Consider the following 27,745-nt stretch of genomic DNA (forward strand, 5'->3'; position numbering starts at 1 on the left):
AGGCATTCGGCAGGTTGTAAGCCATATTTGTTTGTTTGCTGTTTAGTTTAGTATTGCCTATGTCTCATTAACCATTTTGACATTTTAGGCATAACAGCACAAGACAAAAGTAAAGATATGGTACTAATGTACATACTGTACGTCTTACACCAACACTTTTTTTTAATTAAAAACAAATCCATTATTAGTATAATTAAATCAGTTTACTCATTTAGATGAGTTTTTTTTGTTTACATTACAAATTTAATTACACTATAATGAGATTATACTGCTTCTTTGCATTGTTATGGAAGGCCAGTTATGATTGGTTTAATCACAGTGATCTGACATACTGCATGAGTAACTGAACTATGGTTATACATAATGTGCACTCAGTGTGAGATGTCTATTACAGTCATTACAACACACAGCATGGTATCACAGCAGACTGCATGTACTAGGAGTACAGTGCAAGTAATACAACATCCATATTTTTTTTGTGCCAGATGACAGTTGAATGTCACTGTTGTCTCTCCTGACTTTTTTTTAGTAAGTGCAAATTGCAAGTGCTAGTGCTGACACATAGTGCATTTTTGCCACAGATTATTCATATTCATGTTTGGGACTACATGACAGGGCTGTGCGGCCATCTTCCTATCAAATGGCAGTTTAATGTGCTATCCTGGCGTCAACCAGGCTCGGTCAAACACAAGCACCTGCGGACCTTAACCAAGGTTCCCCCAAAGTCACATTCGTTATTGAATGAATTTCGACCAGTGGAATTGGTCTAAGCAAATTCATTTAATTTTCTCAAAAATTATGAGTAGACTTCTACATTAATTCAGATATAAACAGATTTCACAAACACTATATTGTTGGATTATTAGGAGATGAGAATGATTATGGGAAAGATTAGATCAGGAATGGATTGAAGGGACAGTAGCAGGATAAATGAGTATATTCACTTTGTTCTGTTTTAATATTATCACAAGCACTGTATAATTATTTTATAGAATTATAGCAAGGAATAGGTGATGTTTGGATTTAGTTTGTCAGTAAAGCCAGTAGAAATCATTGTTTCTTGTTAAATGAGATACACAACACATACATAACATTGTTACAATATTCATTACGAATGATTCCCAAAGGTCACACATCCTGGAAATTTTGGGGGGATACTGTGTTGTCAGCAAAAATTCCAATATTATATCTCAATTTTCCATGTTAAATTTACAACTTCAATACCAACTGCTTTTTTAGTATTTTGGGGAAAAATTTACATTCAGAGTAGATTTGTTCCCCACCCACCCAAAACAAATTACTAGGATGTGCACGACTTTAGGGGTCATGCATTGAATTCAACCTAAATTGTGGCTTCATACCTGCAATTGCTTGTAAGAGTCCTGATATCGTGAATATACTCTTCTTGCAAAGACTCCTTATGCAGCAACTAAAGACAGACGTCATGACAACCATGCAAAGTAGAAGAAGTCCAATTGCAAGAAACACAGTACTCGCTTTCCAATAGTTACTTGGAAGTTCAGAGAAACCATTCACATACGTTGCACAATTGTCTACAAATTCTTCAAATTTATGTAACTTGGTACACCTGTTGTATATTCCAATCGATGGAGTGTAGTAATCATCGTTGAGGTCACTATATTGTCGCATACTCAAATCGTCATCAGTACTTAGTCCTATCTTCTGTGGTTTTCCTATCAGCCACTGTGGTGTGATGACCGCCGCTGACATCGCTAAGGCGGCAGCAAGGCTAAGTAAAGTCCACAGTAGAGACCGGCAGGTCATAATAACGTAACACATCGTGCAATTGTTTGTCTGTTTTCACCAAAGAAAAACAAATTCTTTCAGTCTTGATTTCAATTAGACAAATCTTGTTCATCTAGGTTGGGAAATCCATACACACAGATTAGTCACAAGCAAAAAATGTTGTTGTACCACTCAAGTTAATAAAACTGCCTTTTGCTCCACAGACAATAAGCTATCGACCCACAAGGCTACGTCAAGGATACGTATTCAGTTGTACACTTATCAAATCTACTTTCACGTTGTGACTGACTGCTGGTTTTGTTGATGACATCTGTCAGTGACTGGGCATTCCCTGGTTATACTAGTTGAATTGTGTCCAAAGACGATGACATCAGTCAGTGACTGGGCATTCCCTGGTTATGCTTCAGTGTTCAGGACACATCCTGTGAGTGAAAATAAAGAACAGTTAGAGCTCTGATCTGATTATCAAGATCAAAGACATCCCACTATAACAGCTCTTCTTAGTACACTAATGTACAATGTAGGTCATTGTCGCATACGACTTGTTTACCACTTCCGTGTGACTGAGAATGTTCTAGAACCGTACTGTGTCTGGGTGGAATTTTTAGAAGCTGGTTGAATAGGTAATAGGACACTGTAGAAGGCAATAGAAGGTAATGGAACATTCTAGAAATTTGTAGTAAATTCCAGACTCATTATGTATGCTGATGTAATGGTCTATTTATAGACAGTGGGGATATATATAGGGGAGTTGTTCAGCACTGAGATCAGATGGGAGATCTCGTTGAATTGTGTTGGAGTTTAAGTATCTAGTTATTGGAGTAGTGGAGTTTTACCGCGTTATTGTGCTTGATGTTTGCAGAGTATAATAATACCAGTACCAGTTGAAACCTCATCTGTTGGCTCCGTGTTCGTATTTTATCATCGCCGCCAGGGAAGTCTTTCTGTTACTGTTGCCATTTTGGTATTTGAACCATCACACCTGTACTATACCAATTACGGTAATATTACGTTGCGTGTGACAGTCATGTAGGTCAGCTGGACACAAAGTAAACAATGTCCTGGTGACTTCCTTTACACCAGATCGAAATTTTCCATCCATCCCCAAAGGTCAAGTAATTGTCAAAGCAAACATCTGAATCACAACACACCACAAAAATATGTGTATATATGGGAAAAATAAACATACAATGAAAGATTAAAAAATTAATTGCTTATTAAGTATTAATTTTGCAAACTGCTAAAGTGTACAGTTGTAAAAATGTATAATTTACAAATATATTTCTTCTTTAACAATACAATTTAAAATCTAGTACACAGTAGAAAAAAATACAATATTCTATTTTGAACTTTGTGAAAAATGATGTATGTAATAAACATTTCATCACCAACACAAATCAGTAGTCTTAAAAACAGCATATAGAAATAATAGTTATATATACTAAGGGGTTGACAATTGTATAATCTAGAAAGGAGAAAAATTGTGAATTTTGTGAGCAAGACGTTTTTTTTTTTGATAATGTGGCAGTTTTTTTTTTTTGTATTTTTCTTAAAATGTGTGTGAAATATTTCCTGTAGGACCCCCCCAATATTCTCTCATTGCAGATTTTTTTGTACACCCCCTGAGTTTTAATGGTGAACCCTAAAAACATGTTAAGCCAAGAATTCACTTGTCTTGTCACATGTCACAAATGTTCGAGGCTAGTGTTCATTAAACCCATATATTTATGTGTTCTGTATTTTAACGGTATTCATGAATAACATTAACAGTCCCTGAACACAGATTACACAAACTTCAAAAACAGCTTTCACCATTATTTATTATTCAGTTTTGACAGTTCTGACAAAAAAATGCATATGGCATTGAAAATATGAAGCAAATCACATTAAATTTTCAATTCCAGTTGAACCTTCTTTAAACCCTACTCGCATACATTAATATATACATGATGAAATCACTACCGGAAAGTATCAACACGTACGTTACGCCGAGATACAAACCTGAAATACAGCTACAGAGCGTCTTTAGTAGAATGATGCATTACACAGCTATTATAGCACACATAACCAATACTTTCTTACATACACTACTCAGAACCTAAAGTAGTCCCCAGCTATAACTGGTAATTACCAATCTGACATTCTATTTATAGCGAAGTACAATTACCATAGTAATCAGGTGATTTAATATATCACTCAGCTAACCTCAGAGCCAAGGCCATGACATGTTGAAAATTATAGGCTTCAGATATGCTGACTAAAGTCTAATATCTAAGAACTGTTTTGACGATTTGAAATAACTGAAAAAATCCTCTATCCTAGATGTTTTTATGATTTTCCTCATGTCAATATGTATTTTTGATAATTAATATTTATATATTAAATTTATAATAGATATATGTACAATTACCGTAAAATCTGTATTAGAAGCTGCATCCCTAATAGAAGTCGCACCCATTCTTTCTGAACAATTGAGAACCAAAAATTCACCATTACTCGTATGTGTAGATGCTCTTAATAAAAGCCACATCCCTTCTATTGCATTGTGCCATTTTAATAGAAGCCGCGGTTTCTAATACAGATTTTACAGTAGATGGTTCACAGTTCAATGCATTTTTTTTTATATGAAACCTGTCTAAACTAAACAATAAATGAAGGTGAAAGCTGTTTTTGACATGTATAGAATTTTAGTCTATGGTTTATTGGTTGTAGAAGATTTTTTTTTATTTTGGCAAATTTACGGAAAGGGAACTACTGCTAATACTGTAAACTGCTTTTATTTAAAACATAGTTGAACTCTGGTGACCTTGCCCTTTGTTATATAATATAATTCCCTTTATCATAGTTTGTTTCAATATAAATATGCATTGTCATAATTAATTTTGAATACAAACAAGTTTTGGGGTTGAACCAACAGTGGGGAATCAGTCTACCGAATGTCCTTAAAAGATGTAAATATCTTACAAAAAATTGGTGCCTTATTTGTTTAATTATTTTAAGGAACATAATTTCCAGCTTTATTGAAAGTAATTGAGATAATTTAGAATAAAAACAAATGTCTCATTGCAAAAAAAAAAGTGCTGCATTTAGATGTGAATAGATTCATAAAACATGCAAGATAACAGAAAAATTTAGCTGGCTTTAGTTCAAGTATTTTGTACAGGTGTCTGTCAAAAATGAATGATTCACTGAGACAAATATGAACTGTCTCATTGTGTGACTACTGTATTATATGAAAAGTAAAAAAAAACAATCTTTATGAATAGCTATCATGTTGCAAGCTCTGCTTTGTATGCAAATCAACTTAAATAGTTGGTGTCCAGTGGAGGGAGAAGTCAACAGTACTGTTGCCTCCTGAGAAACTACATCTTCAAACACTGCAATCTCTGAAGTGCGTTTTTAAACTAGTATTATAAAAACTCTATCATTCTGTTCTAATAGCTGAAACATATTCCTGTGAGTTTTCATTTGTCGAATGAACTGTTTGTCAAATACAGAATACATATATTTTAGAATAATTTTCTTTTTAAAATGTGGATGAAATGTTTTGCTTTTAATGTATTTTTTATGTATTGTTTTTGATTTGATAACTTTTGACTAAACAGATTTTCTATTAGCTTTAGATCTTGATCAAAGTTTGGCACCCAGTTCATAGCAGTGCTTATATTGATTTTCTGACATCTTGTTTTCTGTAAAGATTGTATTGGTAGGTTTGCAAATGTGTATCAGACTGTGCAATCTCTCCATGAGTTGGTTTTGAAACCCAGTATGGGATTCTGAGATACATTACCAAGGATATTATTACAAGATAAATCATTTGCTTCATTGAACACATACAACAATGCATATTTCCACTGAGATCAGTGAACTTTGATGTGTATCACCAGTGATCAGTCAAGTAGAAACAGTCAAAATATTTTATCAGATTTTCTCAATTTTTGCATGATATTTTCATACAGGACATCTGTTGTTCAAACTCAGGGAAGACTTTATACTGATGAATAAGGTGACCAAGTTTGATAAAGTTTGGAATAGAATTAGTAAAGTTATTATGCACACAATAACAATTATTAACGACGACGACAACGACGACGACGACGACGACGACGACGACGCCGGACAAAATTTTTCCCTTAATATATCTTTCCCTTCCATCTTTGATGGTACGGGCAAGGTAAAAAGACATTATTCAAGAATTTCACTGGTCATAGAAAACCGATTTTGGAGAAATTTGAGAGCCATAATTTCCTGCCAACAAATTTTGTGTTTTTCTATAATTTCCGTTATTTTTTGAACAAATTTGACATAATTTCTAATTGGCTTCAGAGCTTGATCAACATTTTTGAAACATATTAAAAAATTATGCAAGTTTTATTTTGTGGAAGGTGACAATAGTTGACTGTAGCGCTCAAAATGTTGTCCCCACGTAATCTCTCAAATGATCATTTTGAAAAAAATGAAGACTAAGATTTACAATTATTGTATATTCTAAACTTTATTCTAATACACTAAATAATAAAAACTAAATTTACTGAATAAACTTATCAATCATTTAGCTTGCAAATGTTGCGATAATTTATTTTAGGGGTCGATATCATTTTTTTCTGTCTTGTGTGTTGAAAATTAGAATAAGACATGCAAGCCATGTTGTCTAAGAAATGTAAGTTGATCCGACATTGCTACCGCTGCTGCCAAGATGTCTACCTTCAATATTAAACTAATATCCGCCCTAGGGTGTAAATACTTTGTAGGCTTACAGAAAAGTTTAAATCCAAACAGGGTAGTGTCAAATCCAGACAGGGCAGTTTCAAATTCAAACAGGGTAGTGTCAAATTCAAACAAAGTAGTGTCGAATTCAAACAAAGTAGTGTCGAATTCAAACAAAGTAGTGTCGAATTCAAACAAGGTAATGTCGAATTCAAACAAGGTAGTGTCGAATTCAAACAAGGTAATGTCAAATTCAAACAAGGTAATGTCAAATTCAAACAAGGTTGTGTCGAATTCAAACAAGGTTGTGTCGAATTCAAACAAGGTTGTGTCGAATTCAAACAAGGTTGTGTCGAATTCAAACAAGGTTGTGTCGAATTCAAACAAGGTTGTGTCGAATTCAAACAAGGTTGTGTCGAATTCAAACAAGGTTGTGTCGAATTCAAACAAGTCATTGTCAATGACACGTCCCCGTTCCGTTCATATTTGAGTGACATATACATTCAAAGCAGATCATGACCGAAATGCACCTGCATATGTACAACACATTGTGCTAAATCTGAACAAAATCCATCCATGCATGACTGAGATCCGGTTCTGGAATTGTGAAAATACGTGATTTTGATGCATTTTCGGCCTTAAAATGGCCATCATTCCGCTATTGTTAAGCAGATCATGAAACAAATGCACATATCTATTTGTGACATGATGTACCATGTGTGTGTGAAGTTTGAACTTGATCAATCCAGACATGTCTTGGATACGGATCCAGAACTGAATTCTTTAACAAAATGGCCGCCAGTCGGCCATTTCAAACTTGATCCGAAAAAAAAAGACGTGCATCAAGGTCCTATTATGTTTAATGTATGTACCAAATTTGAACAAAATCCATCCATACATAACTGAGATACGGGTCCGGAATTGTGAAAATGTGCGATTTCAATGCATTTTCGGCCTTAAAGCGGCCCCCATTTGGCTATCGTTAATGATATCATGAAACAAATGCACATACATATTTGTGACATGATGTACCTTGTGTGTGTGAAGTTTGAACTTGATCAATCCAGACATGTCTCAGATACGGATCCAGAACTGAATTCTTTAAAACAAAATGGCCGCCAGTCGGCTATTTCGAACTTGATCCGAAAAAAAAATGACGTGCATCAAGGTCCTATTATGTTTAATGTATGTACCAAATGTGAATGAAATCCGTCCATGCATAACTGAGATCTGGGTCCGGAATGGTGAAAATGTGCGATTTCAATGCATTTTCGGCCTTAAAGCGGCCCCCATTTGGCTATCGTTAATGAGATCATGAAACAAATGCACATACATATTTGTGACATGATGTACCTTGTGTGTGTGAAGTTTGAACTTGATCAATCCAAGCATGTCTCAGATACGGATCCAGAACTGAATTCTTTAAAACAAAATGGCCGCCAGTCGGCCATTTCGAACCCGATCCAAAAAAAAAAATGACGTGCATCAAGGTCCTATTATGTTTAATGTATGTACCAAATTTGAATGAAATCCGTCCATGCATAACTGAGATCCGGGTCCGGAATGGTGAAAATGTGCGATTTCAATGCATTTTCGGCCTTAAAGTGGCCGCCATTTGGCTATCGTTAATGAGATCATGAAACAAATGCACATACATATTTGTGACATGATGTACCTTGTGTGTGTGAAGTTTGAACTCGATCAATCCAAGCATGTCTCAGATACGGATCCAGAACTGAATTCTTTAAAACAAAATGGCCGCCAGTCGGCCATTTCGAACCCGATCCAAAAAAAAAAATGACGTGCATCAAGGTCCTATTATGTTTAATGTATGTACCAAATTTGAACAAAATCCGTCCATGCATAACTGAGATCCGGGTCTGGAATGGTGAAAATGTGCGATTTTGATGCATTTTCGGCCTTAAAATGGCCGCTATTCGGCTATCGTTAATCGGATCATGAAAAAAATGCATGTGCATATGTCCCATATAATGTGTGATGTATGAGTGAAGTTTGAACTTAATCGGTCCATGCATGTTCGAGATACAGGTGATCACGGACGCACGGACGCACGGACGGACGGACGCACACAGGGCAAAACATAAGTCCCCGTTTTCGGACTGCGTCCGAACGGGGACTAACAAGGTTGTGTCGAATTCAAACAAGGTTGTGTCGAATTCAAACAAGGTTGTGTCGAATTCAAACAAGGTTGTGTCGAATTCAAACAAGGTTGTGTGAAATTCAAACAAGGTTGTGTCGAATTCAAACAAGGTTGTGTCGAATTCAAACAAGGTTGTGTCGAATTCAAACAAGGTAGTGTCGAATTCAAACAAGGTAGTGTCGAATTCAAACAAGGTAGTGTCGAATTCAAACAAGGTAGTGTCAAATTCAAACAAGGTAATGTCAAATTCAAACAAGGTAATGTCAAATTCAAACAAGGTTGTGTCAAATTCAAACAAGGTTGTGTCAAATTCAAACAAGGTTGTGTCGAATTCAAACAAGGTTGTGTCGAATTCAAACAAGGTTGTGTCGAATTCAAACAAGGTTGTGTCGAATTCAAACAAGGTTGTGTTGAATTCAAACAAGGTTGTGTTGAATTCAAACAAGGTTGTGTCGAATTCAAACAAAGTTGTGTCGAATTCAAACAAGGTAGTGTTGAATTCAAACAAGGTAATGTCAAATTCAAACAAGGTAATGTCAAATTCAAACAAGGTAATGTCAAATTCAAACAAGGTAATGTCAAATTCAAACAAGGTAATGTCAAATTCAAACAGGGTCAAATCCAAGCATGCTGGATTAAAATTACCAGTATATCTCAGACCTTCCTCTTTGAAATGATTGGTCTGACCCTATAAATACAAGCAAATTCTATCTTCAAGGCTTTTTGTAAAATTCAAGGATTTTTTTCCCATAAGCTTTAATCAATTTAGGGAAGAGTAGGAAATCAAACGGGCGGTGCACCGCGGTCATTACCGCGGTGGTGGTGGGTGCTCGCCGGTCGACCGCATTTTATGCAAATTTATGCATAGATTCCATGTTGCCGGCTGATCGCGGTCTTCCGCGGTGGGCTCGCACAGCAATTCACACTTATTGTCAAGACCATTAATGAACACAAAGTTCCAATGAAAAATTAAACCAATTTGGCTGAGCCAAAAGCTAGGAAACTAGTCTATAATAGTTCACATTATTTTTATATTTGCCTGAGCTTTGGAATAAAATCACAAAACGATCCAGAAAGACGTAGAGATCAACATAATATAAAATAAGATCGCATTATTTTGTGAATATATATCATGCATGGTCTCAGAAAATGTTTAGAAAGATTAATGTTTCGCGTAGACCAAATATAATCACGCATAAGTATAAATTCAAAGTGTTTTAATACATTGGTGAGAGGTCGCATTTACGTGAACAAGGACATACACTAAGAAGAAAAAGCAAGCCAAAGTCGAAATATCCACATGGATGGAGATGGGAGGCAATTCATTGAGATAACATGAGTTTATCACAAGAATAACACAAAGTATGCATGTACAGTGGTGATCAAATTGTCCAATGCATATCAAAAAAACAATCAGTGCAATCCTACACTGCCTGAATGCATACTTTTTGGTATTTTCATGATAACCTTATTATCACCAGTATTCATCTTTTCTTGCTTGTACAAACAGTGAGAGCCGGGAATGATTCGTAACCAGGTTGCTATTGCATTCGGTGATTGCATTTCATTTCCGCTACATGCTATAATGCAGCCATATCCAGTGTAAACAAAGAATAATGTTCACATGTGACGTAAAAATCTAGACTGAAATTTTGCTAACATATTTCAAAATAAAATAGTGGTAGTGCAAGTTTACTGAAAGTTAACCCATGGGTAGTAGATGTGTGTTTTTTACAAAAATAGAGTTTGTTGTAAACCTCTCACCAATCACCTTCCAGCCTAGTTCAGTCATTACAGTGGCCATGACATTGGCTGATGTCCTGATGGCTGGGTCTTGTCTATTTCATCACAGAAGAACAACTTCTATTCCAAAACTTTGGATTGACCAGTAAACTAGGATAACCAGAAAACCAATGTTCAACAAAGAAACTGATACATAAGAAAGAAGGAATAACTGAAATGAGGTAAAGAAGGAATAACTGAAATGAGGTAAAGAAGAATATACCTTATGGGACAGCATTATTTAATTTTAACCTTTTCCCTACCAGACATTCTAGCCCAAATTTCGCTGCATTTTTTTTTTTATATTCTTTAATATTTCTGCAAATGTACCAACAAAATTTGAGCCACTGTTTCAGTTTTGACTCAAAAATTGTTGCTATTTTTGTCCCAATCTTCTGAAGGAAAGTGCAGACTATTTAACAGGATTACTTTGTGAATTTGTGTTGAAAACAGGGAACTTAATTGTGGTGAAAAGGTTCAAACCAAGTGTCATAATAAAAATATAAGTAAAATACAAGTAAGAACGTTATTGAAATTTCATAAATAACAAAAAAGTTATTATGGCACCATAACAAAAATATCACACCAACATACTGAAAAGCTTGACTGAGCTAGAAAATATTTTCAATATTGGGCGCCACAAAATATGTAGACTTATCATGTTTTATGTTCAAATATTCCCAGCAAGATGCAATGCTGTAAAACTTATTTATTTAGAATGTTGTGAAAAAATGAACTCAGAACGAATCCAGATTTTTGACAGATATGATTATGGATGTGTCAGTAAATTATATTATTTTTTCAATGAAATTAATTTTTGCGACATTTTTTGTAAATATCAAAGAAAAGAAAACATTTAAATTTATGTGTTAAAAATGCAGAAGAAAGGCTGGGGCTACTTTATTTAATTCAATTATCTGAAATGACAGTATTTGTATTATTTAAAATTTAGATGTTAAGATTTCCAGACTATGATTAAAGAAACAGATGCAATTTATCTTTGAAATAACATCCTTTATTTATTTACTCAAAACAAAGTAGATGGACAGAAGAAAACCACATGTAGGTTTTGTTCTGCTGCCTAAGGAGTCAACCAGATCTACTACTTGGGGATACATATTACACCTGCCATAGCAGAATTTGAACTTGGACTTCTGTTCTTGAATACAAATTACAAGGTCAAAATCTAAAAAAATGTGTTCGATTGAAAGTGTGCTGAGAATATTTGACTCTTTTGGAGTCATTAAGCTGGGGTATCTTAGCAACTGCCTCCATGGTCTCCATGAATTTTGAACTGTGGTATTCAAATTGACCTGGCTAAGGGGTCAACAGCCTAAATTACAAAACTGTGGTATTCAAATTGACCTGGCTGATGGGTCAACGGCCTATATTACAAAACAGCTACAAATCACACCTGGCTGAAGGGTCTAACCTTTATTTTAAAATAAATTCTTGTGTCAGTAATAGTTTTGACTTGGATTCGATGTACAGTCATGGTACCCTGCATATATCCAATTATATTTAACTAAGGGACTTGTTTATATACAAACAGTAACCTGGCTCCAGATTTAGAAACAAACAGATTTAGTTGCAATAAATATTTAATTACACATATTAAAAAGTCAACACACTCATTAATTACTTGTAGTGTAAATACATGAATGTCAATTTTAGCCAGCCAAAATTCCATTTTGAACATTTTTATATAATTTTTCTGTCATATTTTTAATTTTGGAACAAATGAACATTATTTTCCATTAGGTGCATATCTTGACAAAAATTTTGAAAAAAAAAAATATTTATATGCAGGTTTATTTTTATTTTGCATATTAGTATGCTGTGGAATACTTTATTTTCGCTGGAATTAATTTTCGCTGAAAAGGCTTTTTGGGTGTTTTGTATAGAATTTATTTTCACTGATTTTTGATGAGTTTAATGTGAAATATAGGAAAAAAAAGTATATTCGCTGGATTTTATTTTCACAGACTCATCCCTTCAGCGAAAATAAATTTTAAACGAAAATAGAGTATTCTACAGTAACTAGCATTTAATATTCCATCATCACAATTGGTAATTTTCAGTTCAATGCAAGATCTTGCGTGCCATGCTGATCAAAGGACACCGCAAAGATCAAACAAGCAGCCTCTCGGCTGAGATGGCTCCGCTGTTAGCAATGCATATTTCAATTAAAGAACAGAAGACATCATTAGAAAATGAACAATATGCATAGTATCAAAACAATCAGACTTGCGGTTTTCAACAAGAAGTTGAAAATATCACTTTTTACCAAAAATGACAAAAGTATTCACCAAAATTAGAGAATTGAAGATATCATCATGAAATGAACAAATCTAAGAGAGGTCTACACCAGGTACATACACACCAAGTATCAAAGCATTCAGGCTTGTAGTTTTCAAGAAGAAGTCGAAAAAGTAAAACATTGACACGGACGACGACGGACAATCACTCATATGATAAGCTCCACTCGACAAAGTCGACAGCGGAGCTAAAAAATGTTTTGCATTTGTTAAATCCCATGCAATGGTTTTACGACACTACAACATTGACATTTTTTTTGTCCTGTTTATACATACGATTTCACACATAACACAGGATCCTGTAGAGTACGAAATAGTATATTCTGTACTCCTGATATACTGCTATCTACGCATGCTAATGTCTAAAGATCGTTTAAAGACACACTGTGGTAGCTGGATTCTCTCTCTGAGCACTCTTCAGATGTGGAATGTCAGCAATGTTCTCAGAGGAGACATTGTTATCTACAAGGTGTTTAACTTGACATGTACTTGTGTTTTTCTAGACACTCTGATAGCCATATTAGTTTGCTTTATAAATACACTGTGCATACCTTACATACTGATACAACACAGTTAAGGCTATACTATAAATATTAATAAGAATTCCATGGAAGCCATTTATGATTCACATGTAAATATTATTTGTAACAAAGATAAATAAATTCAACACACCAACTCCAGACAATCAGAACAAACTGAATGTTTCAAAATCTATTTCCCATAATTCTTGTGTTACAAGCAGACTTGGTAAAACAGAAATTTTAATAATATTACTTTTTAGTTACAACGCCAGTTATTGTTCTGCGCAAGAAATACTATACAAATTATCATACATTTGTGACAACTGTATTTAGTGACTAATTGTATATCACAGGACTGCAATGCCATCTTGGATCGCAACAGATGCATAGAGATTTGATCCAAATACCATGCCTGGTTAAGCACACACACGTTTATAGACTAGCATGGAATGATGGCTTCCATAGAAATGATATTATAGACATTTTGATAAACAAATATTGTGAGCAACCTAGTTAAGTCACCTTCACTCACACAGATATATTCCAAAATTATGATGGAACATATAAAACAGATATAATACACACATATAGATATTACTCACACAGTATAGGTTGAAAGTAATTGCTAGTGGATGAGATACAATAGTCACTCATCTCATATCATCATTCATTTTTCAAAATATTTCATGTAATAGATGACAGTTGTTATCTTCTATGTAACCTAAACCAAATGCCCGATACTATAAAATACTTTATTTTAGCTAGAATTAATTATTGCAATAAAGACATTTTAGCTGTTTTGATTGAAGTTTATTTTCACTGATTTTTGAAAAGTTGAATGTAAATTTTAGTGAAAAAAAAAGGATTTCATTTTCAGTTAAAAAATGGCGACAAATTTCACATCACCATTAAAATAATAATAAAATAAGTGGTAGATAAATAGGATAGAAAACCCTGCAGAAAATAAACATAGAGGTGGAACGAGTATGTTTAATTTGTCCTGCTATTTAAAATCTAAGTTACAATATATACTTGACCTACATATGGATTGGTTTTGTATATTAATTGGTAGGGATGTTAATCTTCAGATGATAGGAAATATCTTTCCAAGGTTAAACACTGGAATAATATCAGTCAAATCTTAAAACCAGTTTATGTGGGTGGTAAACCAATCATAAACAAAAAATTGATAAGCTACTCAGTAAAGGTTACACAAGGTCAATAGATAGTGTTTTCATGGGACAGAGAGTGAAGAGAATAGAAGAGGGTAGTGAAGAGAATAGAAGAGGGTAGTGAAGAGAAAAATTGTTGTATGGGAGTGATTGAGAGAGGATGTTGATGGAAATGATATATGAGAGAGAGAGAGAGAGAGAGAGAGAGAGAGAGAGAGAGAGAGAGAGAGAGAAGAGGAAGAAATAGGGCGAGGGGAGAATGGAAAGTAGAAGTGGGAAGTGAATGCAGTGATGAGAGAGTAAGAGGAGAAGGCGAGTTTGGAAAGGAGCAGAAGGAAGGCCGATGGAGCAGGAAAAGCAGAGATAGAGGGAAAAAAAAGAATAACCTAACATGAGATACAAATTGGTGTGAGTCAGTGTCATACTGATATGACAAGATACTGTATATTACACCTCTCAGTTATAATCCATCATTCAAGACACTGACACATTACATAAACCAGACATGTGACTCACTCTATAGCCTATATATGAACTAATGGTTAGTGACCCATATGTGGTTAACATCCTGCAAATCTGAGTCATTTGTTTAATGATATCATAATATCTACCCTGGATTTCTCAGCAGTTCTCACGCCCACAGTGTACAGGTGAACTTCCCATTCATACACAACATACAACTCCCACAACAACATTCCAATGGGTGGGAGAGGGGGTTCAATTTCTGTTAATCATTCTTGTACATACTTGTCTATTTACCATATTCACATGTTTGACTTGATATACACACAAATGTAAATTTGAGTCACTTTCACAAACCAAATAATTTTGTATCAACAAAATTAATTTTATTTATAACTGGCATAATAATACCCCTGGGTTTAAATTAAACTTTAAAATTATTTCAAATTATTTTGAATTCATTCAATTTAAAGGCCAAAACCAACTCAAAAAGCTTAGAACTGATAAAAAAATATGAAGGTACATGAATATATTGAGGAAATCCAGACAGCTAATCAAAGAAATGGTATTCGTAAACTCCAAAACCTCCAGCCAATATTCTAAAATAAGATGTAGACCATTAGAAAGTCTATACAATGAGGGAGTATCCATTTGAAAATCATACAATAACCATAGGTAAGAAGTTAACATTTTATATTAACTGTATATTTTCGGGGGTGGACATCTGGGCATTTTCATCGCCTGACAACCACCACAGTGAAAACAAACGCTGAATATTTTCAGAAAACGGTATTTAGGAATGGTTGTTGAGACTCCCCTTGAACAAGATCACCCCTGCAAGTCCAACATATATTAATCTGGTTGTTCAGGATTACTTCAAAGTTGATTTTGTGCTGTTTTCTCGCATTTATCTATTTTCACCGGCTCTTCGTCCAGCGTTCCACACCTGCTCGCGCAGAGCCCACAGAAATACATGGTACAGTGGTGCGCGTCTTAGCAACGTGGAACGTCTGTGACGTAGCTCCGCCCCAAGGATTGAGAAGATATTTCACAAGTAACCCTGCAATATACGAGTAGTAATTGACCCAAGCATTAAATACAATCTCTATATCCACACATTTACATTGTCACAATTCCATTATTTTATTTTTGACTTCATTCTAATAATCTACCGTAATACATACTCAGTAAGTTTTGGTTGCTGGGGTAGTCTTCAATTTCTACTCTCTGAATGGTGTATTTCTGAAACATACACGCTAAATGCAGTTATTTAGAAATATTCACTCGCATTAATGTTTTTTTCAGGCACGTATGCAAGCAGGTACTGCCATGGCTGTGCACTCCCACGTAATTGAACTTTAAATGTAATTATACCCTCCAGTACACAGCACATTCAGTATGTGTAATAACCATGAAGTCAATTCTTTAGGGTTTTCAAATAGCTATACTATGAGTACTTAGTACAGATATTTCACCCCTGTGGGTATTTCCTGTATGTCTTAAACACATACAGTTGGTGTTTATAGAAATATACCAAACTTAATCCATCAAAGCTAAACCATTAATAACAGCTGATGTGAAAGTGAAATAAATTGACCATTAGCCATCGATAATGACTTGGCTCTGGATTAATACTGATAACATTCCATATATTATGTTTTAACCAGAGGCTGAGCTTTTTTTTATTTATAGATGTTCATAAAGCTGGTCACAATTTATCAAACTATTTTGATTGAATGTTGTGTCTGTGTAGCTGTGATGTATGTAGGGTTTATTCAGATATAGGATTTAAAATTGATGTTACATCAATATAGGGCTTAGTCATATACCCCGGTAGGCAGATTGGATATTCTATGCAAACAAACGTATGCATCTTTATCGATACAAGTGTGGACAAGGATTTATGAGATGAAGTACGCAAATAATGTGATATGCGAAAACGATCATAAATCGCTAGACGTACATGTACATTTCTAAACACCAAATATTTAGAAAGACGAGTGTCTATTGTATACCTCATCCAGCAGCAAATACAGTAGAATACTTTATTTTCGCTTGGAATTAATTTCGCTATTTTCGCTGAAGGAATGATTCAGTGAAAATAAAATCCAGCAAATATACCTCTTTTCCTATATTTTACATCCAACTCGTCAAAAATCAGTGAAAATAAATTTCACACAAAACACCCAGCTGAAATTAATTCCAGCTAAAATAAAGTATTTTACAGTATTTTTTACCTGTACTGCGTGTGCAACTGATTAGTTTTCATCTCAGGTTATATTTGCTGGTACCCTTACTTATTTGAAAAACATGCATTATGGTTAGAAATATCGTAATGCATCATTGTTCATAAATTCTGCACGACTTTTTTATAATAGTGAAATACAGTCTCCATTGTTGTTAATAAGAATATTCATTTCGAAAGCACTTTTATTCACCATGCTGTTCCATCAACAGGCAAGGGTTATTTCCAATAACTTCAATATCTGTGTTACACAGAGTTTAAACACAACTCTTGTATTTTCTCTTTGAGTGGGATGACTATGATTGGATGATACCACACCTATAGAATAACAATGAGCCATGCAAACAGTGAGCATAGCTGACCTGTTGATCTGAATTCTGCTCACCCACTCAATGCTACTACTCAGTGACACTTTCAGTAGTACACAGGTCAATACAAATTCTGCCCTTGTATTTTAATGTAGGCATATATGGACGACATGCGTTATAGCAATGATTTAATACAAACAAAAGCTAGTACAGATGATGGTCTAATACATTTCATCACACATACCATCAGGGGGTAGATAATGAGACAAGGGCATATAGCCTTCATATAGTAAATGCAAAGGAATTTCCCTGAAATCATACAATGTAAATCACATACTGAGCAAAAGCATACAATTTTATGTTTTTTAGTTTTTTTAATTTTTGGTTTTATCAATTGTACTTGGAGGATGTAAGTAGTGATGTGAAATAAACAACTTGAGGTTCAATGGAAAGCTCATTTGTGAAAACAAAAAAATCAAGATTATTGGATCTATTGCTAGAAGGCTGTCATGAACACTATATATAAATTTTTCCACAGACTTGAGTTACCGGTACCCTAGTTATTGATAAGCAAAAGTATATAGTACTTAAGTTCAAAACCATATGGTGTAGTTTCAAATGTCATAAATGATACTTAATTGATCTCAGGTTAACATAAGAATACCACAATGTATGCCTGAAGGCAGTATGATGATCTAAACGACCAACGCTTATTTATCTTGTCTCTGTTTGTAGTAATAAATTATAACAGCCGGCAAATCAAAGAAATGTTGTGCTGTGAGAATGTTTGCTTTCAGTGATGGGACTCAATTTCATTACTGCGTCGTCGTGTCAAATGTAAGTAAATGAAATATGTTCAAATATGACTTCAATAATCTTGAACGTGTCCATATTGGTGGTGTAGTTTAATATCCCATATGAGTGAAATGAATGCAGATATAAAGCTTTTTATGATACGTTAATTACTAGTATTTTGTTTTTTAGATGAGGTACCCACATAATAGCATTTACAGCAGGCTACAAGCTTTCATTTACAACTCTTTTCAATGTCTCAAGCTGTCAATGGGGAAGTCATTTGTTTTGAACTACTCTTTTTTTATTTGAACTTTAATGGATTCAAGCTAACTGCCATATGGTTTCCTCCAAGTAAGCTTCTGAAAAGCTGACCCAAAATAGTAGAAAATTCAATATAATTGCATTGGGACCAATTTTGTGTGGTAAAAAGACAGTGAGCTGCATAACCCAGATCGTAACTAGCACCTGAATCACTACTTAATCGTACTACTTACACGACTAGAAAGCAATTCAATAACAGCCACTTCACACAAAGAGGAATAGAAACTATCATCAAGTGACTCAGATAAAAAAAAAAAAGAATGCCAAATTACCTTCGAACTAGGATTCAGCACTGAATACAAAACAGAAATATGCGAGTAGAACTCAGACCTGTATGTAACCTCTGACATCATGACGTATACTTATAAAACATGACACTTTTAGACTTTATACAGCGGTGCTCACCTGATGTTTTACCGACTATTTTGCTAGGAATCTAATCTTAGTCCTCGCCAGGGTCCACTTTAATGCTAAATTTTCTCCTTAATTGGCTTTGAATTGCGATCTTTACAGTGAGAGTAAAATTACACCCGCCTCAGTGTTATACAATAATTGTTTTTTTGTGCATGATGCATTCTGTAGACTATTAATCTAAGAATAGCTCAGTTTGGAAAGTTATACCTCTACCTCAAATATGTATAGCAACATACTCTCCTCAAACTAGCGTAAAAATATCGCAGCCACAACAAGAATTGGCTGTAAAACATCTACAGGTATTCAATAACAATAGCCCATGGGCAAATCTCAGTTGAGGGAAAGTTCCTTCTTATCAGTTGTACTCAAATTAAAACCAAACCAAATTTATATTCCTTGTATACTTGGAACGGTATCCTGAAACTAAAGCAGGCAGCTCAAAGCAGGCTGTATACATAATCTGTACTGTCACAGTTCAATATATCTTCAGAACCCAAGTAGTGATGACGTAGTTCAGACGTCAAAGAATCACATAAATCAAACAGTGCGATTCAGTAAAGCCCCCCCCCCCCCCCGAAAAAAACAAATTGCTTTCCACCCACACCCATCAACACCATTTTTTCCAATGAAGTTTAAGTAAATAGCATCTTTTTATAGCCTTGCCTTTTGAAAATAGCCTTGCAGCTTACCTGAACAGAGTGAATAGAGTAGCTACGCTATTAAAATCCTTTCAAAATAGTATGGATTGAGAGAGTAATAATTAGCTCTTCTGGGTCTTCATTTCAGCAACAGGCGAGCAGAGTGACCACTCACCTTAGTAAGGTCTGTTTTTTATGGCCCAAGGTTGAATAATTCTCACAGAATCTCACAGTGAATCTAAAACAAGGTTATACAGCAGGGGTACAGCAGGGGTACAGCAGGGGTAACAACAACTAAGCTTGGGTATATACAGGTCATACAAAACATATTTTACCTATGAAACTACCAAATAGTTTACTTGTGAAATAATATATAGCATGAATAATATACAAACGTTAAACATTACAGTTTTCGGTAAAACTAAATTGTGACGAGATAGAACCCATCTGTCAGAATTCAATATGCATGAAATTTGTACAAGTGGGCAACATTTACAAATTGCATTTTAGTTATAGTATAATTACATTTTATGAGCTATGAAACGTGTCAGTTTAACGGCATCTATCTACTGTAAGGATATTAAATGTTTGACATTATCAACATTGCCATGGTTACAATTCTAAATATGATAGTAATCATACAGCCTGTTATTAGGTACATAAATAATGTTTTATATTGCATAATGTACACATCTGTATGATGACAACAATCAAAATTCCGGTTGCTACAATACATTGTTACACATGCGCAAGTAATGACGTACATTAACATTGCGTTGTATGTGTCAACTAGTCCTGGGTAATATTTAATAAGAGGGTGCAGTGGTAGTAGTCATATCCGATATTATTCCCAATCACTATATGCAATGCACAGAAATATGTTGTTTGTTTACAAGAATTTAGCACAGCCCAATGGACACTGTGGTTTAAGTATTGAATTGGGATTTCATTTAAATTTGTGGCCATGTTTTAATGTTTTGGGTTCACTTTACAGTGTTCGAAATTAAGACCTGCCCACCTATCCCAGACAGGCAGATTCCTACCAGGACAGGTGAAAGAACAAATTGTGTGTATCTGTGGACAGGTGAAAAAAAAATGCCTAGTTTTTATAAATCATCCAAATGGGATAGCCCAAAATTGCTCACCGTATGTCCAGAAAATTGCTTTCAGAGTTTTTAAGACTTGTAATTGGTTGTCACTCTTTTGTACACTTCTGTATTAATGAATAGTCAGAATTAAAATTGTATTTCAAATATTGTCGTTAATTTATTTTGCTATCAAATGGAACAAGCATTTTATTCTCCAACCTGATCAATGGACAAGCAACTTTAATTTTGAATATCAACCTCTGCTTTGACCAACGATCTCGGTCACCACTAGGCATTGCTTTACAGGAAGCAATTACTACCACTGGATATATGGTATCTTTCCAACAAAGTAATCCAGTTATAAACTCTAGCAATTTAAAATTTAGTATTAATCATAATTGTAAAACTTAATAACAAATTCAACTTCTTAAAATTTTATTTTAACAAAATATGCATAATTAATTTTATATTAATTATTGTAGGCTCCTGAGTGACCAGTATATAGAATTTAAAATATAATTTATATTAACAAAAAAAATTTCGGTTGATGAAGACATTTAATATTCAGTTGAGATAAGATGGGCAAAAAAAAACAATTAAAAATTGATCTTTGATTCAGACATTCTCTGATCCCATAAATAAACAAACAATTAATAGTCTAACTGTCTATATATTTTGGGCTGATACTGTATGTGATACGATCACAAAATTTAAATCCAAATTATTGAGTCTGTGAAAGAACTGTCCTTGTCCTTGATTATTTGCATAGCATTTAACATGTGCAATTATGCATTTTTGAAGATGGCGATAATCTCGGCGCATTTCGATTTAAGTAATCAAACATTTTAAGCATCGATTGCTTTCTGCAACGCTATTGGTTAGCGCTTTGTTTTATTTACGAACCTGAAATGGGATCGCTTTCAGAAAGCGTAGCAGTTCACTTCTCATGAGATCATCATCTCATATCACTGTACATAGTTATGAAAGTTTCATATCCTCATCTGATAAATCCATACAACATACACGAGGCAACATATCCAGCACTGAATATTATTAAATTATAAAACCACAAACACAGCCACACGTTTTTTCTGTTCCTACTCAATATTTTTGATTTACTCGAAATACATCCTTGTAGGATCTATGTTATCTTGTAGTGATGGGTAGTGTGGAGACTCTTATTCTCTAAGTAAAGCCAGCTCTTCCTAATGGATACTTGGCTGATAAAACCCTGATCCATTGGTACAGGTACATTACATCAGTATGCCTCGCAGAGAACGTAACATTGTATTACGAGGAATTACACACATTTGGGTGTCAATAGCGGAACAGAAAAGCTTTCTTATAAACCAGTTTCATGTCTATCTTGACTTCTTAAAGGGATCAATGTTTGCATAGTCTTTTATGCTTCAAAGCGTTTGATAAAAACAAACAATAGCGTGTTTTACTTGGACGTAGAAAAAACATTGTACTTCGGTGGAAGCTTTTTCAATGTTTGATTTGAGTCTTAGGAGAGATGTCTTTGTTGAGATTGCAGCCAAGCAAGGCATCTAAGGTTAGCATATTGACAAATAGTGTTCTGTCAGAGTAACATATGTGGAAAGTTTCAACCTTGTGCTTCTCTAAGGGTGAGAAAATGTTTTTGATGAAATTCAAACTTTTTTTTTAGGTTTATATCTTAATTTCTTTTCATGAAATGAATTTGTTTTCCTTTGATGAAAATCAAAACTCAGAAAATCCACAATATTACTTGCAATTGGCTGTCAATTGTACACTTTATTCTGTATTAAATGCATGATATTTGTGATAGAAAAAAACTTGTTAAAAGGATGTCCATTGGGGGGGGGGGGTTTACAATAGAACAATTTTCTGCCTGGCTGGTATTTTAGTAACACAACGTCTGGAAATACAGAATGTTTTTTCCCTGGCTTATGTGAATATTACAAATCACCCCCACCACCACCACCACCACCACCCTCCCCCACCCCCACCCCCACCCCCGAGACAATTCTCATAAATTTTGCTAACAAGCAGATATTGTAAAATTCTGTATCAGTGAACATCACACTGAGGCACTTTAAGTGATAGTGTCCTATGTTTTTAATTGTAGTAGTGGTGTGTATGCCAGTGTTGGAGTGCCTATAACAATACCACATCCGGCATCAGTTTAAAACTAGAAATCTGTATTTCAACACCTGACGGACAGCTGATCTCTTTAGTGTCAACACCCACCTACATAATTCCATTTCACTTCTACAACTGATGGCCTTCACACTCCAGACACTTTGAACACAAGGTGTACATTTCAAGAGTACAGTGCTCCATTTACTAATATCCTTGATGTGGTTTATGTTTGGTGTAGCACTGTAAATTTGAGATACCATGTTGATTGACATGTTAGTGGTCTGTTACTCCCAGTTTCACACACACTGCTCCTTTTAAAAGCACCATATTATATTAATAGCCAATGTTTTGTAAATACAAACTATTATTTTTACAACATGTACTTTACTATATTTACTTTTGCTAAAGTGTCAATGTGATTTCCAAACTTTGATTTAGCAAAAATTGTGTTGATGCAACAGTTGCTAACCAGTGCACAGACCATTAACGTTTTCAATCTCAAATGCAGTTTTTTTTATCATGCTTTTGACTGCAAGGCTGTGATCCAGAACAAAATTTCTGCCTGAGCACTTTCAAAACAATATCTCACTGCCATGACAGTTAAAAATACATCTGCATTTATTACAGTGTTTGTTTACTTGTTTGTGGAATCAAACAACTTCATAAATAAATAATCATATCCTGTAATGTCTTAACACCCCTTACCCGAAATATCATGGGACCCTACATTTACATGGTTTACACCATGAACTTATTTAGCAAAAAGGTGTCTCATACTGCAATATTGCTGTTCCATTCTTTTTTTTAGTCACAGTAAACGTGTTCACAAGTTGGCTGTGAGATTCTACAATCAAGCTCAAATTTTGTGTAAACAAAGTGTGGGGGGTCCATCCATATTTAAGGTATACAGGTACGTGCTGCTGTTTTGACACCCATTTTAATGATCAAGCATATCTTTTTACTATTAATTTTTGGCCACTTTTTGGCAAAATACGGCAAAGTTTTTTAACAGAAAATGCCCTCATCGTTGATCTTTTTGGCTCCATTTTTTACCAGATGCAGAGCGAACCCCCCCCCCCCAATGTACTTTACACAGGTGTAGGTATGTTGCTTTGGGACCTGTACCAAACACAACATAGCACAAGCAGCACCATTTAAGAACAATTCTTTATCAACTTTTCGTTTTAAGACACAATTTCAATGAACATTTTATTTTCTATTATCTGTAATTTTATCTAAACGATGTGAATTTAGAGGTTAGCCGTCTAATTAGTGTCAAAATGAAGGAAAACTAGCAGTTTAGAAAGATTAGGTCTACTTTAACAAATACCATTAGTACTGGATTCCCAGCAAATCTAGTCACCATCTGCCACATTTTAAATCAATTCCATATACATGATTGTATTAACAGGAAACAGTTATGTTTGTACAAGACGGCAACCCCATTGATAGTACTGTTTACAAAGGATGGCCAACAGAGGACAGACTTGACTTGTGCATACACACGAATTATTGACAAAGTCTGTGTATAATAACGACCAATAACTATCTATCAAAAATTTGGAATAACTGACATCCTCAGTAATCCGACAGCCACAGACACGCACACCCCCCTCCCCCGCTGTTGGGTGTCGCTTACGATTTTCACGCAATTAGAACTGGAAACAAGTTAAATTTCGCAAACAACAAAACTTGTAGTTTAGTGTGGAGCACGATCTTGCGACCACGCAAATTGGTTTGACCGGGATCTGACCCTGCGCTTCCCAATATTTGACAACTCTCTGAAACTGTTTATGTTAGAATCATTTGGACAGTGCAAGTCAATAAAGCGTCGCTTCGTTCTCCGCGACTTGACGTCAGGCCAAATGATAATTTGCCGCGTGCCTGCCTGCAGAGGTCGTGTACAATTCCTGTACAATGTCGTGTCGTATTGTACGTTATTGTTCATAGAATAAAAACAACCGAATCATGATAAACGATTTGCGTAACGCAGTGGTCATTGGTATACAGTGACAACTTGTTGCCGGACTCTTGTCTGTAAAACAAAATCACGCTCAAATTAGCGAGCTAGAGAGGAGCGGCCAAGAAAACTCTAACCGCCAGAACAACGCAAGAAGAGACTTACCGTTTGTGAAAATTCGGCAATTCAATATACAATACAATAGTATTGCATGGTGCATTAATGAATGAACCGGATGACAGTATTGCTAACTGACTAACTGAACTGATTGGGGCGTTGGACTCCGTACTCTGGTCGTTCGTGCGTTCCTTCACATGACGGAAGTGCTCGAGCCTAATGAATATATTAGCATCGCAGATTCCAGAAAAGAGAGTCAGTCACATGAGGGCAGTCTCGTCTTCGTGAGCACTTTCACGTACACTACTTTTATATTGTAATTTGTTTAATCTTCAAGTTGTTTGTTTAATTGTCAATATACTTTTATCTGTTGAATATTTTATGTCAGTTTGCAGGAATGCAGTTTGAGAATTTTTGTAAAAACAAAAAAAACAATTTTGAAATATAATCCCCAAGTGTGAAATAAAATAAAATATCAATTCTGTAGTTGTCTGGATTTGGTGACGCAGGTGCAAATGGCAATACAGGGAATATAGAGACATAAAATAATATAGATACATGTATTGAACCGGCTTTTGGAAACAATATGGCGCCAATACGAGTAAGATTGACGCTAGATAAAAGCATAATCTACGGGGCATGCACATAGTGTGGTTGGCAAAACACAACGTTTATGATAACGAATTGATAGTATTTAGTCAATACCAGAAGAGTGTTTTTAATTTATCGGATGTTTTCTGGGGTCTTTTGAGGGATACTTCTAAATGTAAAGATTAATTTTCAGTTCGAGTCAAAATCTGAAAGAGAGACAGTCTATTCGCTACATAAAAAAGAGCTTCATGTCAGTATGTCGGTTATTTCGGTTACTTAACAATTGTTATCCAAGCTTTTGAAACCAGCATACTAGATTTGTGTTCATTGAAACGCGACAGGTAAAAAATACGCACATACGCCCAGTACACATATCACACTATCGGTAAGCACCATCTCATAGCAATAACAATACAACTGCAGTGTACAACCATTTCATTTCACTATTTTGCTAGTTCACGAATTTAAAAAAAAGTGAAACAACCAGTAAGTCATATCGCTATTTTATATGATGACATAAAAATAATTTTAGTGGATTTTCTTATCAGCGGAAATATCGAAATTAAAAACTTATTTAATACTACAGTTAGAGTACGCATCGATATGCAGAACGTGACGAAATACTACGGTGGTGGCGCCATAGACGCAAGGACAGCAATAACGAAAAGACGAACAATAGCGTGTAAAACAACAACAAATAGAAACACAAAACAACAACAAAATGTGCCACTATAAAGATTCAGTCAGAACAGACTTATTCATGCTTCTTGTGAAAACAGCGAAATACCCCGTGATCCCACGCAAGCGCAACGGTCTCCATTTTTTGTTGAATACCAGTCTTTAAGGAAATTTCTAATGCATGCAGTACACAAAAGAGTAGAAAACATTACCATTTGAATAACCTGTCAACACCGATTATCAGATAAAAACCGTAAATAATGAAAGCACCACTGACATGGAACATAAATTCGATGGGGGGTAACGACGTCACACGGAAGAGCATAATTATCCATACAAACGTTACACTTAAAAAAATGTATATTCTTTTACATTGATTTATGATGTCAATTGTTATGATGATTTTTTTTTAAATTGCAATAAAAATGACAAAATGTAATATCATGTATGAAATATTATTTTAATGATAACATCGCTCATCGTATCATTTACACCACGTGGTCTAATTATTCCATCTCCCAATGTATACCACTCTAATAATGGGACTATAGAAAGTACGGTCGTTATCAAAACGCTTGCATTTTTAGCGATCGTAAAAAAGACATAGTTCAATACGAAAATGGCGACATTTCGAATTTATTGCACCAAAAAGGATCATAGTCAAATGGCATTTTGCAATACTTTTTTTCCCCGCGGAGCTTTCTTCTACGCAACATTTTGCGCCAAGTCAAATTTGGTAATCAAACAGAATTCTTCTGAGTTTTGTACTGAAACACTAAATAGATCCGAGACATACGTGAATTCTATTTTCCCGTGACTTTAAAATGCAAAAGTTATATTGTCTTTATTTTAAAACAAACAATTCCATTTTTATGTTTGCACCACTAAGAAATGTTATTCAAAAATCACATTAACGATCGCCACGTGCGATCAGATTATGATATCGCGCAGACGACTGTCATATTTGTTCATCTTAACAGACAAATTTAGAAAACGCATTCTTTGTTCTTATGTAAAGCTCCGTGACCTTAGATGCCTTGGGCAAATTAGTAATTACTATACACCAGACGGCTGTTACGCTCCCCCTTATGAGGTTTGTAGTTTAGGCCAACCTAGTTCAGTTTTGCGGCATACGTCCATTCATATTTCGCCAGAATAAATGAGCAAATTACAAACCTTTCAGTTCAGGGTCGCCATGTTTTGCGAAATAAAGTTCATACCATTACACTGTATTTCGTAAAGTGAACAATATCTACCCAATTGTGTATCCAGACTTGTAAAATAAATACAAATTCAGTTGACGTAATAAATATAACGTAATTAAGACGGCCAGCCACATTTGTTACGAACTACGTAAATTACTCTATAAATATTCTGTACAAAACACAACTGAATATTGAAATTTTCAGTTATAAAAACGCAAATAACAACACGTTTGTATTTCAAATATTGGTATCCAATATGATACTCCACTAAACGAAACACGCCCAGTTCAAATTACTTGTGATGTGCCACATGGTCTATACATCGTGGAGTTGCACTTGTGCACACACACTCTCCAAAAACTTGAACTGAT

The 27,745-nt window shown here is 34.8% G+C and overlaps 1 protein-coding gene across 2 annotated transcripts in view; it reads right to left on the reverse strand.

Moving 5' to 3' along the window:
* The window catches only part of LOC100367699 (LHFPL tetraspan subfamily member 2 protein-like), a 47,726-nt gene that overhangs the window by 14,096 nt on the left and 5,885 nt on the right, over window positions 1–27,745 (reverse strand). The window contains exons 1-2 of one of the 2 annotated variants that reach the window (XM_002741085.4): window positions 24,949–25,114; window positions 1,362–2,189 (exon numbers count right to left, since the gene is read on the reverse strand). In XM_002741085.4, the coding sequence (XP_002741131.2) occupies window positions 1,362–1,800 (439 nt within the window). In that variant the 5' untranslated portion in view covers window positions 1,801–2,189; window positions 24,949–25,114. Of the gene's footprint in view, window positions 1–1,361; window positions 2,190–24,948; window positions 25,115–27,745 lie in introns of those variants that run through there. The other variant, XM_085494966.1, reaches the window with a different exon arrangement.

This window comes from Saccoglossus kowalevskii, chromosome 21, assembly GCF_978046115.1.
Source record: "Saccoglossus kowalevskii chromosome 21, keSacKowa6.1, whole genome shotgun sequence".
Lineage (NCBI taxonomy): Eukaryota > Metazoa > Hemichordata > Enteropneusta > Harrimaniidae > Saccoglossus > Saccoglossus kowalevskii.